At 35.1% G+C, this 18,009-nt stretch overlaps 1 protein-coding gene across 2 annotated transcripts in view; it reads left to right on the forward strand.

Moving 5' to 3' along the window:
• LOC106137767 (cuticlin-1) overlaps positions 1–18,009 on the forward strand; it is an 82,517-nt gene that overhangs the window by 43,969 nt on the left and 20,539 nt on the right. For both annotated transcript variants that reach the window (XM_060946347.1, XM_060946348.1), the window contains exon 4: positions 14,586–14,733. In XM_060946347.1, coding sequence (XP_060802330.1) covers positions 14,586–14,733 — 148 coding nt within the window. The remainder of the gene's footprint in view (positions 1–14,585; positions 14,734–18,009) is intronic.

The raw sequence follows: 18,009 nt of genomic DNA on the forward strand, positions 1-18,009 counted from the left end.
GAAAATAAATAACATTTGTTAGCACTATTGCAGAATTACAATATATCGAATGAAATTATGGCAACAAATTCAAATCGTTCTCTGCGAATCCCAAATTAATCAAAACTATCTAGCTTGAGTATAGTGCCGTGTGGTTCCTCGAGCATGGGTGGTCGAATCGGTAAAAAGACTGACTTTAATGCGTGAGTAATGCCCATTGAGTCGCAGGTTGAAATCTTACTTCGGCCATATACCGATATTTTATTTATTGAATTATGTACTTTAGTTTGCGTGCTAACCAATAGGACTGTGTACGCAATACGTTAAAAATACAATTGATTTACCGATGTTTGTAAATGTCAACGGTACTATGCATCCACAGATCCAGCCGAACGAGTTTCGTTCAAGTGAGTTACGTCTTATGAACTTTACCATAAAAATATATCGAGTTTCCGTGTTGACTTTAGAAATGGGCATGTACGTGACTTGAAGAAATGATAATAGAACTAGCTGTTGCACTCGACTTTGTACGCGTGGACGAGTCACATGTCTATTAGGTGTTCTAACATTCAAAATGTTATTTTCATTAAAATCTGTTCAGTAGATCGATAGAATCGCTGTCAAAAAATTGTTAAAATTTCTATCATTGAGCGTACTTCTGATGGGTCTTTCGGGACTAAAATATTGGGTCTTTCCCACTAGTCACATTGAGTTGTTTTATGGTGAGACAACTGACCTCCACTTTTGTACTTGTTCCATGACACTACTGGACAATATGGTCATCGCGCATTTAACCGGGCACTTTACCGATCCTACCATCGACGTACTAATTTTGTCCCAGCAGTCCCATTGATAGTATCATTTGTCCCATTGGACAAATGATACTATCAATACTAGCCTGTAGATGTGTGGTTCCCGGCACTAATAGAAAAAAGAATAGGACCACTCCATCTCTTTCCCATGGATGTCGTAAAAGGCGACTAAGGGCTTATAAACTTGAGAATCTCCTTTTAGGTGACGGGCTAGAAACTTTTCACTTTTTATAAATCTCAATTCTATCCCATTGCCTAAAAGAAGAATCCCAAGTTTATAAGCCTTTCCCTTAGTCGCCTTTTACGACATCCATGGGAACGAGATGGAGTGGTCCTATCCTTTTTTTATTGGTGCCGGGAACCACACGGCATTAAACGCCATTAAATCGTACTTTACTACTAAAACCGAAATTTCAAACGGTCCGAGATTTTCTCAAACGTAAATTTTAATTAAAACTGTAACATGTGCCGTAATTAATTCTAATGCCCGCGCGTGGGTTGTAATTAAAGAAATGAATCATCTCCATTAATATGCAAATCAACACGTTTATTGTCAGTTCTGTAATACATAGTGTTTTCAGCCGGCAATTTCCTTTCAGTAGGTAATATAGCACATATCACGTCGTTATCCCTTGCGAGGCAGACAGATTACGGAAATTATTTACTTTCGCATTAAGTTATAATAGGTTCAGCGGTGAGCATTACAATAATAATTTTAGCGGTTTGCTCCTACAGATAAGCTTTTAAATTTAAGAAATAATAATATTTATTTATTGGTTTGTAAAGGTGTGCCATGTCGTTACCGGTACTTTAGAGTAGGACCACTCCATATCTTTGCCATGGATGTCGTAAAAGGCGACTAAGGGTTTATAAACTTGGGATTCCTCTTGTAGGTCATGGGCTGTCTTAATTTCATTGTCAATTCCATCATGAAGCCATACAGTCTTCTCAAAACTGTTGGCTCTGACTGCAAGGGATATAGACGTGACTATATGTATGTTTATGAAGAAACTAGTTGTCCCATAAAGAATATGACACCAAGTAATGATACCTTATTACATGCGTGCGCGTCGCTACAAATACATAAAACCAGTGGAGGAAACGACGGCCATGTTCAATTATAGTACTTGACAAACCATTTCCTTTATGTCATAAGTGCATACATACATATCATTACGTCTATTTCCCTTGCGGGGAGACAGCCAACAGTTTTGAAAAGACCAATAGGCCACGTTCAACAGTTCGGTTTAATAATATCATTGTGATTCAAATAGTTACAGGTTGCTAGCCCGTCGCCTAAAAGAAGAATCCCATGTTTATAAACCTATCCCTTAGTCGCCTTTTACGACAAACGGAAACGAGATGGAGTGGTCCTATTCTTTTTTTATTGGTGTCGGGAACCACACGGCTGAATTAATTATTAATTTTTCTATTATTATACACATTTTTCTTTTTCTCCTCAGATGAGGGTAAATTTTCTTCTAACGCTATTATTGTATATTAATTTTTCTATTGGTGCCGGAAAACACACGGCATACGGTTATTTACATACGCTTAAAAGGCAAGCATACTTGCTTTATGACTATTAATTTTATTTACAAGTGTTGATGTTGATTTATATGTAATTTTCATTTATTAATAGATCCTCTGAAGATAAAACGGTACAACTGTTCGTTATTTCCGTTGGAGGAATTATGGGGTGTGTTCTTTATCCTCCTGGATGCCGTGGTGCCGTGTGGTTTCCGGCACCAATACAAAAAATAATAAGACCACTCCATCTCTTTCCCATGGATGTCGTAAAAGGCGACTAAGGGATAGGCTTATAAAATTGCGATCCTTTTTTTAGGCGATGGGCTAGCAACCTGTCACTATTTGGATCTCAATTCCATCATTAAGCCGAACAGCTGAACGTGGCCATTCAGTCTTTTCGGCACTGGCTCTGCCTACCCCGTAAGGGATATAGACGTGACTATATGTACGTATGTATGTATGTATCCTCCTGGATTAAGTCCCGGCATCCTCACCACTTTGGAGAGGAACCCGGGGCGTGCCTTTGGCCATGGATCCAGGATTAAGCGAGTCAGGCTTTTATACGAAGCAACTCCCATCTAAACTCCGCAAACCTTTGCAGGAGAACCTGACCCATCCAGTCGCCTTAAATGTGTAGGTTTCCTCACGATGTTTTCAATCACCGTAAGAGCATCGGTTATTATTCAAACTAACGTGACTATACATATGTATGCATGTATGTTGAAGTATTAAGGAATGGCAATTCAGACAAAGCGTCACAATAACTCCATTTCCTCTGCCTTAATCCCTATTTGTTTTCAAAAGCTACGATAATGCCTACATAACAATAACAAAGTAGATGTCATTTGTTTGAAATAATTATCTGGCTTGTATTCAATTATTACAGTGTGACTGACATGACTTAGCTATCATTACGGCGATGCGAATTAGAGTGTGACTAGATGTGGTACGAGGGGCGTTTACAGAGGAGATTCATTATAGAGACTCCTTTATATGGTGTGTAAACATTATATTTATATTCTTTACATTTTTATTTACCGTTGAAGGCAATCTCCGCTTCTGTACAAGAAAAACTATTGTCAAAAGTGAAAATAGTTAAAAATAACTTTAAGAATTCAGCCTTAATGTAGTAATAGTTTTTATCTTATTACATCATTTTTTCACTCAACAAAGTACTAAAATCACCTTATATGTGGATGACGTACTTCGCAAGCTACAGATAAAATAAACGTCAAAGTCAGTCTCTTCAAGTCAACCTTTAGACACAAGCAAAAGGTGTCAATTTGAGATTTAGATACTGCAAAATAAGATAAGTTTAATATTATTTCTTGTTATGTGTGCGGAAAGTGGTGGATGTACACCGCTTTCAACCAATCTTTGGAAATTATTAGGGAAAATTATTATAATCTAACAGTAGAAATCATGTGCCTGAAATTATGAAAATTTACATAATTATAAGCTTAGACTCTGTGTTATATCACCTCTGAGACAATATGGAGCTCACGCGATTGTAAAATGTAATACACTAATTGCTTATTTATACACCAAGATTCCATTAACTTTCTATTTCAGGCATGAAGTTTCCTTTTAAGTTAATGAATTTTATGAATAGCCATTATTGAGGATGATATGCGAATGATATATCTCGACTGTGTGTGTTAACCAACTGGTTTTTTAAAGTGCTTACTTTTAAAATAATTTGTTAGAACATTTTCCTTAACCTCTCTTTGGAGAATTATGGATAGAAAGTATTTCTTTTAAATATAAAATAATAGATACGTACGTTAAAAAAAATCGATATTTTTAAATAATGTATCAGGATACCGCATTATAAAAAAATGGAAAGAGAGCTTATAAATTAAACTAGTTTATAAGCAAACCTTAAAGATTACTTTTACTTCAAATAGTTAAAAAGTAAGTAGCTAGTCGTAAAAGTTATCGCATCATATCTCAAGAGTGAACTTACATCCAATTTCGAAGATATTGCCACATCTATTTTCTCTATTTCGTGAGTCAACATAGATGGCAATGAACCTCTAGTAGTTGTAAATTGACGACAGAGTGTGAAGAAGTTTATGTACTCATAGGTATATAATGTAAGGCGGGCGTGACCCGATGTGGGGACACCGATATGGAACGAGCATCAAAATCTATTTTGGTAGCTAGTATTTGTTTAAAAAAAGAACAATTTTCAAACCGTACATGCAAGAAGTTCTTCAGCATATCGCGTATTTCCAATTTCTATCATGGATCGTATTCACAATATTGCTTTGTAGTAACTTGACTGCGTCATGTGAATTGACAAAGCCTTCCAATCATAACAAGACTGAGCTCTGCCTACTCAGTAAGGGATAAAGACTTAAGTCTTATATACATGTTCGGACGAAAGTTACAATATTTAAACGACATCGGGTCGTTGCTAAGTGGCCATACCCAAAAGCGGTTTGCCTTTTTTTCTTAGCTCTGACATCATTTGGCAATTTACGATTACAGCCTATGACAGGTCGTTATACTGTCTATGGCGATATTTCGTCTGCCGTGCATGTATCGGGCTTTGATTTGCGTATCGGCGTAATAAAATCGTGTATGAATTAGAAAGCGGCTTTGGTGAATCCTGATTCACTGAGTTTTTACTTGTTGGTGCTAAAAGGTTATTTCTTCTTTCGGTTGTTGTCATTCCTTTATCTTTTTCATTATACTTTTTTTGCTTCATCATAACATTCATCAATTTTTTTTGCAAACTCATCAGTTTAGGATTCTCTTGACCTATCCTTTTACTTAGAACTTTCCTGATTTGATCAAGATACTTCGTCTATTTCTTTAACTTCGTTTTATTCTTCACTTAATATTTCCAATTACACTGGCCGTGTAAGGTGTCTAGTCTTCATGCGCTTCCTATGTGTGTAAGTTTACGCTTCTTTGCACGCTCTCTAGTTTGAGTTTCCACTGTGAAAAAATAGACCAACCTTCCTTTATTCTCTCCAAACTTTACGCAATTTTCGGAATCGCTATTTAAATAGATTTATTCGATCGATTCAAATAGAACGTTATATCTTGACTATCAACGTTTATTAAAAAAACCAGGTCAAGCATTATAACAATTGACCTTCTACAAGGTACACATTTACCATACTTCTTCCTCCTGGCTTTAATCCCGGTTGCATCCTCACCTCACTGGAGAAGAGCCCGAGTTATGCCTTTGACCATGTATCCTAGATTGGGTGAGTCAGGATTTCACACATTTACCATTGTATGTATGAAATTCCTCTGAAAAGGAGCAAATCCGGTACAAACCGACATTCCACACATAGTTGTATGTAGTACGATAAATCTCTACATGACTCATAACACTTTCTTTTATATCTTATCTCGCTTTCGGATGTTTTCTTATAAATAACTTGTACATACACACAAACATACATATAGTCACGCATTTATTCCTTGTAGAATCTTGTTATTAATTATGAAATTATTAAGTATGAAAGATATAATAAATACTACTCGTAAAGATAAACATCCAAGACCCAGGTCAATCAGAAAGAGTTATTTTAACATTATGTCCAGGGATCGAAGCCGGGACTGAGTTCAGATGCGAGATCCGACAACTGTGCCAAACAGATACACAAATTTAATTTAATTTCATTTTTATTTCTGTGCATTAAAGATATTACAAACAAAAAAAAAATACAAACTGACACCAAAGTATATTACGTTAAATTAAAACTACGTTATGTGTTAGCTGGTCTACTTATATTTTCTCGGTAACTTTTTAAAGCCTTACGTATATCTCATATAGAAATTTATTTTCCAAAGCAAGATATCACTATTCCGCTTGAACACCTGCCCATTGACAATATAATTTGAGCAGTCACTTAGCAACGGTAATTTAACTTATTACCCAACGGAATGTGTTAACATGAATGGGAGAGGAAAGTATTTGTTTTTGGTATTTACGAGTTGTACTTTTGGGCGGTCATACATCAGTTGTTAGAATTGTTGACTTTTTCAGACTAGTTTAGGCGTGCGGTTTATTTCTTGGGCATACATATCATGTCATTATTCCTTACGGGTGAGATATAGACAATATTCACAAGGCGTAGGCCACGTTTAGTTTGATGAATTTATTATGAAATTAAGATGCAATATTGACATTGAAATTTAAGAGTTAATTTTTAAAATTAAATTTATTACAGTTATGCCTAAATGTGTAGATTTCCGTTACACTTTTTTTTATAAATTACTTTATATGAACCCCATTTGTTCATGACGGAAGTTACACTCAAACCGTCGAGTTACAGAGTTCGCTTCTATAGTAACTACATCAATGTACATATATACTCCATCCTCAGATGTGATGTTGATTCTCCGCAGTCAGAGCCAACAGTCCCGGAAAAACTGCAAAGCCACGCTCAGCTTCACACTAGTCAAAATTCTAGTTATTCTGATAAAAGTAAGACCACCTGAGTGGTGACATAGAAGCCACCGATAAATAAATTCACTAACAAGAGATAACCGCAACAACCACTTCCCATGGAGTATAATCCATTGACAGGATTTATAGCCATACAGTATGTGATGGCCAGTTGCCTGAGAACTGTGAATTTATGTCACCTTTTGAACTTTCATTCAAATGAACTACTCTAACCACTGGTTAAGGGCCTTTTCTAACAAGCGGTTCTTCGCCGTACGGTAACTTAACGTCCGATAAGTTTACCGGACGTTAAAAAAACTGTTGGCAGTTTTGTATGACTAATTTATTGAGCGCGATTTCGTACAAGTGGGTTTTATGAATGAAATGTTGATATTGACGAGTTTTATACATCAACAGAAAATGCTCTTCAGGCTGAACGACTTTTGCGAAGGAGCCATTTCCAAAGTGAGAGTAGCGCCCGCTCATGATGCGGTTTGTAAAACAAGAAGATTAATTGATCCATGTGTGGTGGTAGAATAGTTCCATAAACAAATAAATCGGAGTCCTTATAGTTTCAACATGTCCCTTTGTCCGTCCGTATGTCACACCAATTTTGTTTGGAGACTAAACGTAATATGTGGTTGAAATTGTTGTCCTACCTACTCCAGTGTATCCTTTTAAAATTGTGAAACGTGATTTGGAAAAAAAAATATTTAATAAATCACACTTAGTTTCAGATATGGGATATGGTGTGTAATCCCTTATGAGCAATTCTTTGTGAGCAAGTAACCCGGCACGTATTTTCAACCGGACGGTAACAACGCCGTACGACAAGAAAACGTATGTTAATAATTGTGCCTTTTGGAGCCAGTTTTGTTCGCATAATGTCACCTATGTAAATTGACAAGTTTCGTTTAAAAGAAAAACCCTAATTTACATAAATTCTAAACTTAAAAGACCGAGTTAAGATTTTGTTGCGAATTTTTCTCAATTATCCTAGATTCTTTTGTTACTTCGATTAATTTTAGACAAGAAAATTTTATTTTAACGTTTGATTGTGAGGTTGGTGGACGTCGTAATCAAGAGCAAGGGATATCAATAATATTGTTTTTATTTCTTCACGATCTTTAATATTATACGATAAGGGTATAAAACCTACAGAATTTGAAACATCATTGAATAGACAATTCATTGAAATATTTGTATATAAAAGTACTTACTACTTATGTAAAATAGAATGTGTGAAGGAAAATTTGAAGCCCTACTAATGAGGTTCTATTCACAATATTTCAATTGAGATTTTCAATTATATCATCAATCAAGATCCTCTGCACCCTTTACCCATAAAACGTTCAAAAGCAAAATCATAAACGCATCCTCATATTAATCTCTACTTATTCAGGTGAGATGTGAAACTAGTAGAAACGCAATGAAGATCACATCTCCCTATATTATTGTATGGAGTAATGACTGTCTGATCCGACTCCGCTATTACTGTATTATTTTCTATACAAGTGCGTCATTACACTAATGGATAAGGCACGCGTCGCGATTCGTTCGTAAGTTCTGTTTACACTGTGATCGGTACATACCTTAAAGTACCTAACTAGACTAAAATTGTAACATGTGTATATCGCGCTTATCTCCTACGTCTGTCCTTTTACCCTGTACAAGGGTTAATTTCAATTAGTTTCATCATCAAGCATGATAAACCCTTTATTTTTAAACTTTTATGTGATTAAGAGTTGTTATTGTATCTTCAATATTTTGATACATATTTATGTAATCATCTAGATCATCTCATTTAAGTGAGTCCAAGTCTATTCTCTGACGTCTGTTTGGCCTACAATCGATTTGATGACATTAAGTATTATCATAGTTTATTATGGTTTAAGAAGCATTATATCTTTGATCAATTCGTTGACAGAAAAGTAGGATGTTGAATGGTTCAAAGATGAACCAAATAGAGGAATTTTTTTTAGGAACATCGTATTGGTCAAAGATGAAGAAGAAGAAAATAAGTCGTGGAACCGTTTATCAGTGATAACGGTCGGTGAAAAAACAGTATTTTCGGATTGTATGGTTCGAGTAAACGGGAATTAGTCGAACCATATGTTGTATGTGTGTGTGTTCTAGACGAACTTCGGAGAAAAGTTTCAGACTTATATAAAGTAATATACATATACATATGATCACGTCTTTATCCCTTACGGGGAGACAGAGCCAACAGTCTTGAAAAGACAGATAGGCCACGTTCAGCAGTTTGGCTTCATGATAGAATTGAGATTCAAATATTGACGGGTTGCTAGCCCATCGCCTAAAAGAAGAATCCCAAGTTTATAAGCTTATCCCTTAGTCGCCTTTTACGACATCCATGAGAACGAGATGGAGTGGTCCTATTCTTTTTTTTTATTGGTGCCGGGAACCACACGGCGCTATAGTATGGCACATAAAGTAATATGGATGAAAGAAAGTATATCGTGCACCGTGGTGGAACGAACCTTATTGTCGTAACAATTTGATACGGAACCGTCATTAAGCCTGATGGTGCTGTCAATCAGGTGTTAGGGAATTTATTCAATCACATTTGGGATGTGATGTGATGATAGTTTAGCATTAGTGATGTGTAAGATTGTAAAAATTGTGAATGAAGCAACAAAACATTTAGATAAAACAAGAGAGTTAATATCCGTATTATGGTTTACACCTGATTTTGTTTTAAAGTTATGGCAGTAACTTCTTCCAATTGAAGATACTTTTAATGAGTTCGTTATAAAAAAAGAATAGAATAGCTCATTATAAATGTGTTCTTTGTTAGTTTTTTTGTAATAATTAAGTGGCTATCAAGTTTTCAAGACCTGAACCAAATATATCTTATAAACTACAATATTATAACTCCTACACTTTCTTTTACCGAATTCCTTAACACCGTTATCCCATAGACCAACAAAATAAAAGGAATCGAGTTATGCAACTCGTCTTATTTTCCATAACCAGTTGTTATCCCACAAAGCATAGAATGCTTGCCCTGTAGACTTCTTATTTGCTCTGTGTGATCCAGAGAATACGTAATCGTTCCCCCAGGGCGTCATTAACAATATAACTCGATGAGATCCTATTATTTCCTTTAATATAAGAAATGCATTTAACCGTTTATCCGCTGTCAGTAGATAGGAATTTAAATAAGATGACGAATAAGCATACGAGAAGTGTCCAGCAGAATACAGTTTAAGAAGTATGTTTTGGAGGTAACGAAGAATATTTGAACGAAATTTTCCGTCAAGCTTTAAATTTTTTCATCGAAAAGGTTTTTATCTAATTGTTCCCATTGAGTTTCACTCATCCTGCCCAATTTAAATTTAGCAATGAAAAAATTTGAAACGCGACATGGTTTTTTCATTAGCCAGAAAATTATATAATTACTGAAATCCCTTTTTTAAACCAGGTATTTCCGTTTTGCACTTAATCTACTCAAATCTTCTACATAAAATACAATGCGGCTTTCACTAACAGATGGACTGATTCATATAGCTAAGCTTTAGATGTTAATATACTTTAAAGGTTTATACTTTACACACGTGTAAAGCCTCGAACGGGTCAATAGTTTGTAAATAGTACAAAAACTTCCAAACAACCTGACTAATTTATAGTAGTTCGGGAACATTTCTTACACCGTTTAGTTTAGCTATAGTTTAGACAATATTAACTCAAATTGTTTTATAATCGCAGTGCAACAACCCGCTGAGCCAGTGGTGATCACAGAGCACGGTAGGCCTGTTCTTGTTCCCTCTTCTTTGTTCTGTGTATGTGATGGAAAAACTCTGATCTCAATTAACGACTATTGTCATTGAAGCTCCCACAGTCTGTCTTAATAACATCAAATTAACGCATGCCACCTACTGTGTATCGGGATTAAGATGTGTTCACACATTATGATAATTTCTTTCAAAATTGAGATCGAAATGCCTGAGAGTTTCTTTGTTGTTACATTGTGCAGAAAATGATTGATTAATATCAATAAAATATTTTTAATTGATTATTCGTACACAAAAAAATATTGTTCTTTTCATGTTTCATAGTTTTTTATTTTGATTTTTGACAATTAATGAGTAAACTTAGCTTAGTTTGGTTAGGTGCCGTTACAACACAATGATCTATTCTCGTAAGGTTTACCATCAAAACCATTTAATCGAGCATGAATTTAAGAACTGTCTTCTGCACATGCTAGCAACTTTACCTCATTTTCAATCATTGCCATTGCAATTTGTGTCTAATATAAGGACCGTTGCTATCTCACTCTGAATAATAGAGGCATCCTATTGGCACAAATCACGTATGATTGCTTCTCCGGTATTCGTTAATTCAATTGCATCTCTCTCTCGTCCATCCTGTAATAGGCTACTGATTACAGTCTCGCTCGCTCCACTTTCCACCAAGATACCAACATAATTAACCCGTGTAATTTTATTATTATCTGCTCCATGGCTATTATCGACCCCTTGACGGTTATTTGTCGGCTACCTCTGTGTAATTATCACTTTATATTGACTTTCCTCGTTCAATGTGTAGTCTGTGATTTTCATTTTTGTATGTGCCGCCATTAGAAGTATTTTCTGCGCAGTGTTACTATTTTTACAATGTTTTAGTAAGTTAGTCAGTGATATTTGGACGATGCCGTTAGCAGGAATACCTAATAATAATTGAATGCTGTCATATTAATATGCTGCATATATATCAAGTATTTAAATGCGTTTAGTAAATAGAAATGAGAACTTAATCGTTTCGTAAAAAGAATTTTCTCTAAAGCTTTTAATTATATTGGTTTTAACCTATATCCCCAGACAAATCAGTGAAAGTAAGAGATCGACCTTGTTTTCTTCGTGGGATACGATATGGGAAAATGCTTACAATGCATGCTTTAGCACGCATTACACTTCTAATCAATGCTTTAGCATATTATGTGAACGTGTTATGTGTATATATAAAATATAGTATAATATGCACAAATATATATATTATGCTGGCTGCCAGCTCGTCTTTGATTGGTCGATAGAAGCCTAGTTTAAGGCCTGGGTTACCAAATGACATTTATGATTAAAGAAAAATTAAACTTTATGAAAAGATTAGTACCTAAGTGTAAATACATTCTTTCAACAAAAAATACAAGTGTATGCGAATATAAATAAATATGTTAATGCTAGGAAATACAAAGAAAGTTCAATTATAATCTGTCAATAGGTACATTTCTATTTAGGTGTTAGATGTCAAAATTATCATTTTAATAGGTGTTTAGCGTGTTCAGACATCGTGATATGATTCATGATTTAGACGCTTTCTCTATTATGTCTAGAAATATCTAGGCTTCTTTAAATAAAAAAATATAAGCACTGAATCTTTGTATGCGGTACTTTTTATTGTATAATTTTAAATCTATTATAATTAACTACTTCTGAGCTGAGATGTGGTAGCAGAGAAAAATATGAGTGTGATTTTTCTCTGCTAATCTGGTTCTCTTCTCGCTCGATTAACTTAAAGATTATTCTTTTAGACTTTGGAATAGTTATCTGAATCTCAATTCCAAAAATAAGTCATCCACGTAGACGATCGTGGCTATCAAGTATTTTAGATACTTTTGGCTCAGTCTACTCAGTTACACTGATTTGATATGTATGTATATCGTATTGTACACTTTAAATATAATACGTCTATATAAAACGTCTGTTGAGTATAAATCAAAGTAGTAAAAGAAATGTTTGCGGCGATATATTCGGAAGCATTCACACAATGACCAATTTGCTTTACCATGTACAAAATTTCTGGTTAGCTGCATTTATGGGAAGACTTGTATTATTTTTACTTCTTATCTGGTTTGAGTGTTTTTTTGTTAGAACGATTTGAACCATTCCATCGAGGGCAGGACAAAAGCCTTCACTAATGTTCCTTCCTTCCTTCCTAGCCTTCACTAATAATGTATTTACCCTGTTTTCTGTGTCCTTTCCATATACTTCAATCTAGTACTTTTCCATCCTCCCTCTGTGTTTGGACCTATTTCGCTGATTTTGAACATGGCTCTTAGTTTTACATACTCTGATTGTAGAAGACATCCCTAGTCCATTGTTTGGGATTCAATTCCTTGAATATACAATTTATATTTTAAGACTGATTTGTCTTTGGCACCCGGCTCACTGCCGTTGCAATCGTCGTCGCCGTCATAATTATAATAGTATATATAGTATATAATTTTATCAAGAGAACCTTTAAGCAGTTCCACTCATAAAGTGACCGCGAACAACTACTTACATGTAAAAATAAAATAAAAAAAGAATGTTTCGCTCTCGCATGACATCAAAAGGGTTAATAAAAATAAAACAATCGCGCATCGGCTGTAAAACAACTAAGACAATGTTATCTCTGTACTGTACACCAACAAAATTCGCCCGAACGCATGTCCGAATTTTTCGTACACAAAAATGTAAATTACCGGTTGCTTGAAAATGCAACGTTGCTGTCCTTTTCATTTTCACTGAATTTCACATAAGCCCGTCCTTCTTCGCGAATTCCTTCTTGGCGCGTGGGAAAGAAATGCGCCCGCGTCGTTCCCGGAACGTGCGCTGGCGATTCATCAAATCGCTCTCTTGACACAGATCGCCTAATATTTTGAGATAAGTTCAATATCGATCAAGTTTTGTCGACTGTATGTACTTTAAATGTCTTTTTACGGAATGAAGAATCACGAAGATAATTTTCTGCAGTAAAATCCGCATTCAAATTATCTACACACAAGAATATCAGACAACACAACATAAAATAAAGATTTAATTTCTCATTTTCTTTCGTGTTACAAGTCCCAATCTGGGGTATTTCCAGTCATTTGTTCATTTTGTCTGTTCTTGTCTTGTGTAATCTGTGGTGCCGACAGTTGCCAATCATCCAATTTTGGCGTAAACGGCCGTTCAGAAATTATTCCTCCCCCTTTATTATGTTTACACTGCACATTGTAAATTTCGGAGAATTTAGTTGTATTTTGCAGCTTGTTCGAAACTTAACATGGCAACATTGATTTGCAATTAAACGTCTTCAAGCCAATATAAACCTTAATTTTATTGGTGTTTGGGTGAAGTTTATATTTAAATGGAAGAAAAAGAATGAAGGTGAAAATAGGATTTTGAAATAATTGCCCTGAATTTTCAATAATCTTGATAAGCTTATTGACGTGTAAAATTTTCGGCTTGAACTGTGAAATATTACAAATTACTACTTGTTGCTATTTTTTACAAAATAAGAATATAAAGGCACCTATCCCACCACCATCTCTAGCAACCTTCTGAATATACGAGTTGAATTAAGGAGGTTAAGAGGTTCAATTATATAAGGAGGAGTACGCTATAGTCTTGCGTTTGTTTTAACAGTGCACCCTTTCTGAACTAGACTCCTTACAAAATTTTGTTCTCATCCGTATTTTAGGGGGAGAACACAAGTTACGCCTCGCGCAGCAATGCCATTGCTGAATGGTCGCTCTTACTCTGCTATCGTGACGACTCCCGATTTAATGTTATTAAACAAAGTAATGGGGCTACGAGAAACAGTTCTCCCTCGTGGTACTATCAATGAAACAAAATCCTGGAAAACAGCGGATGATTCTTGTTTTGTAAATAAAAATCATAAAATTGATAGATAAATAAACTCTTTATTGCACCGTAAAAGTAAAACAGCACAAAAGAAACATCTAATCTCTTCCACTCGACCTTTGGGTGGAAGGAAAAATATAAGTAGTGGAAAGTACCTTCTCTGTAAATAAAAAAAAAAGAAAAGCCAGATGATGATGATGTTTAAATGATTATTTTTGTCCACAGCCTCTTGCAAGGGCGGGCGAGCTATGGCCTATGGACCGGCCAGATGGGATGCCGGTAATACAGTCGTTAGAAGTCATGTGTGGCAAGGACCACATGGACGTACACCTCACGTTCTCACATCCGTTTGAAGGGATTGTTTCGTCGAAAGGTAATTAATTACACATACACATATGGTCACGTCTATATCCCTTGCGGGGCAGACAGAGCCAACAGTCTTGAAAAGACTGAATGGCCACGCTCAGCTATTTGGCTTAATGATAGAACTGAGATTCAAATAGTGACAGGTTGCTAGCCCGTCGCCCAAAAAAAGAATCCCAAGTTTGGAAGCCTATCCCTTAGTCGCCTTTTACGACATCCACGGGAAAGAGATGGAGTGGTCCTATTCTTTTTTGTATTGGTGCCGGGAACCACACGGCACAGTAATTAATTACTTTAATCATTATAATTATCTTAGGTTTTGTTAAACGGTAAATAACTTGCGATTATTCTATTACCTACGCAATTAGTTCGCAACCTGTCATTATTTGATAAGTCGTCTTACAGTCTTTCCAAGAGTGTGAATTTAAAGATGTGATTATATGTAACTTTTTTGTTAATTTACCACAACATAGGTCTTATTAGAAACGAGGGACACGTTTTCCATATCTATTTCTGACAAAAACTTTTTCCACAAGAGCGCAGGAGTATATAGTTGAAATTTCTATCAACCGCATACAGTATTATTTCAGTTGCGAATCGATGTGCATATATTTCCGTTACGAATGGCCTCTGTGATCTTCACCCGGTTATTTCCTTTGACCAGTTTTGTGAATTTCTTTTCTTGTTCTAACTAGAAGCTTTTTCGTTTCGTATTATTCTTTAAGTTGAAGAAGGAAGAAGCTGACAAATCAGACCAAGTGACCATTGCAGTACTTATAAATTCATTACAGATAGGTTTTTTTTTAATCCTGAAAAAGAAGAAATTTTAAAGATTAGTTACACATTTTCTTGGTAGCAAATTTCGCCCAAAAAAGAATACGGACTTCTGATTGTATCAAAGCCCGACGTTTTATAGCAAATTATCGTAATTAACTTCACTTTCGTCCTCACACCACGTTATTACCTGGTTACGTTGAGTTTTAAAACTTTCACGAATTATTTAAGTATTTTTTTCCTTTAATATATTTACCTCATTTCTCTTAAATAAGAAAATAGGTGGACCTCGAGCTTCTCTCCAAGGGAATTATATAGAATGCGGTACATCGGTAGTGAATAATTTTCAGAAAAATTATTACGAAAAATTATTACGGGACTATAGTCCCAGGCCGAAACTAGTCTGATCATAAAACGCATAGCACATAAATCTCACTTGGCAACGATTTTCAAAAATTAAGTAACAACGTTTATAAATTCCCACGGACACAAAGACTCAGGCAGAAGTTAGTCTTACCATAAACAAGTACATTACACTCCAATCTCACTCGGCAAGCTATTCAGACCGGGGCTAATTGCACACAATAATTGCTAAGTTTTCACTTACAATTATGACGGCTAACTGAATTATTAATACACTGACCTAGTTCTGACGCAGTTGTACCATATCCTCCACATTTTACATTCAGTATGAATTATGTTTTCTTTAATTAATACTTAAAATAGAAGTGGGATCAAAACTACATACATATTCACATACAATTACGTCTAAATCCCTCACGGGGTAGACCTTGAGGGCTTCAATGATGCCCAAAATAACTATTCCACGCGGACGAAGTCGCGGGCACAGCTAGTGTTTAATATCAGTTATATCCTTATAGTTCCATATATGCGCGTGCTTTAATTAAGTCAAATTCAATCTGTGTAGAAGAATACAAAAAAAAATTCAGATTATGAAAAAAATAGCAAACGATGAATTCATGAAGGTCAAAAAGAAAAAAAAAGTCTTGAATCTGTTGTACTAGTAGTTAATAAAAAGGTGTTACTATGCGTAGGTACAAGTTGGTAAAATTAACATATTGCCGACAAATCTATCAATCAATCCTCAGTTTTAGTTACCATAGAAGCACCAACAATTAAACATGTCACTAACATGAAAAGCCAGAGTCGAATCGTAAAACTTGTTTGGTATTCTGTAGCATTAACTTTATTGTTTAAATACACATCAAATAAAACCGACAATGTTTTTGCAGAAGCAATACTAAAATCCTGTAACGCCAATCGTAAAATCGTGTAAGAAAATTATCTATGTAAGTAAACATTGAGACTAAAGTTTTTGTTATACGGAACCTCGTAACTACTCGTTAGTTTTTAGTTCTATTGCATACTGTTTGGAGTGTTCAAGACTCGAAATAGTTAAATGTTGTTTCAGATTTACGAATGTCTGTTCAAGAAATGAAATTTTCCCAAATTATTTCACGGTATAAGCAATGAAAAAATTGATTCGTTGATCTATTGGTTTTTTCGAGACTGTCGGCTCTGTCTACATATTTGTCTATACTGTATACTCGTATATGTATTGATGTCAGTAAGTATGAGAAAATGTAGAGAAAAAGTTCCTTAATTTGTTGCTACGAGGTACAGATATCAGTTATATAGTACGTTGATAAAGTAAGTTGAGAAAAACCAGCCAAATGCGAGTCGGATTCAAGCACTAAGGGTTTCGTACCATCATAACGTTTATAACTTAATTTTTTTTTATATTCACGATTTAAATTTTTAAATAGACAGTTTAAAGTGTCTACCAGTTACCATTTAAGAAACACGTTTATTGTATGTACCCCGCCTAATATTAATATTATTTTTAAACTTTTTGTTGTTATAGCGGCAATAGAAATACATAATTTGTGAAAATTGCAGCTTTCTAGCCATTACGGTTTATGAGATACAGCCTGGTGACAGACATATAGACAGACGGACAGCGAAGGCTTGTTGATAGGGTCCCGTTTTAACATTTTAGGTAGGGAACCCTAAATAGTGTTCTCCACGTCTTAGTGAAACTTCAAGTCAAAAAATCGACGAACTTGAATGTACATGATGCAAAAAGGTTATGCAGGGTTCGTGGCAAGTGGAAACATGTTGGTTCTGCCTACTCTTACGAGAAAGAGGTCCATATAATGTTAAAAGTAATCATTTCTTAATTATGCGATACACAAGATACTCAGGCGTAGGTAATTAAGCGTTTGTGCTTACCATAAAAAATCTCTTTCTACCCCATTAAGGATATAGACGTGACAACAGGTATGTATGCAAACAACATTGCGCATAAAACTCTAATTATAGCCCATTATTATCAAAATGACCCTTAAAAATAGGACAATTAACATGGAAATGTACTTTCTAATGGGAATATTAATGGAAATTATGAATTTACACATGAAATATTATTTATGTACCATGACATACATGATCTAAGTTTATAATGTTTAGACAGAGCCATATAGGCTCTGTT

Source organism: Amyelois transitella, chromosome 10 (genome assembly GCF_032362555.1).
Source record: "Amyelois transitella isolate CPQ chromosome 10, ilAmyTran1.1, whole genome shotgun sequence".
Lineage (NCBI taxonomy): Eukaryota > Metazoa > Arthropoda > Insecta > Lepidoptera > Pyralidae > Amyelois > Amyelois transitella.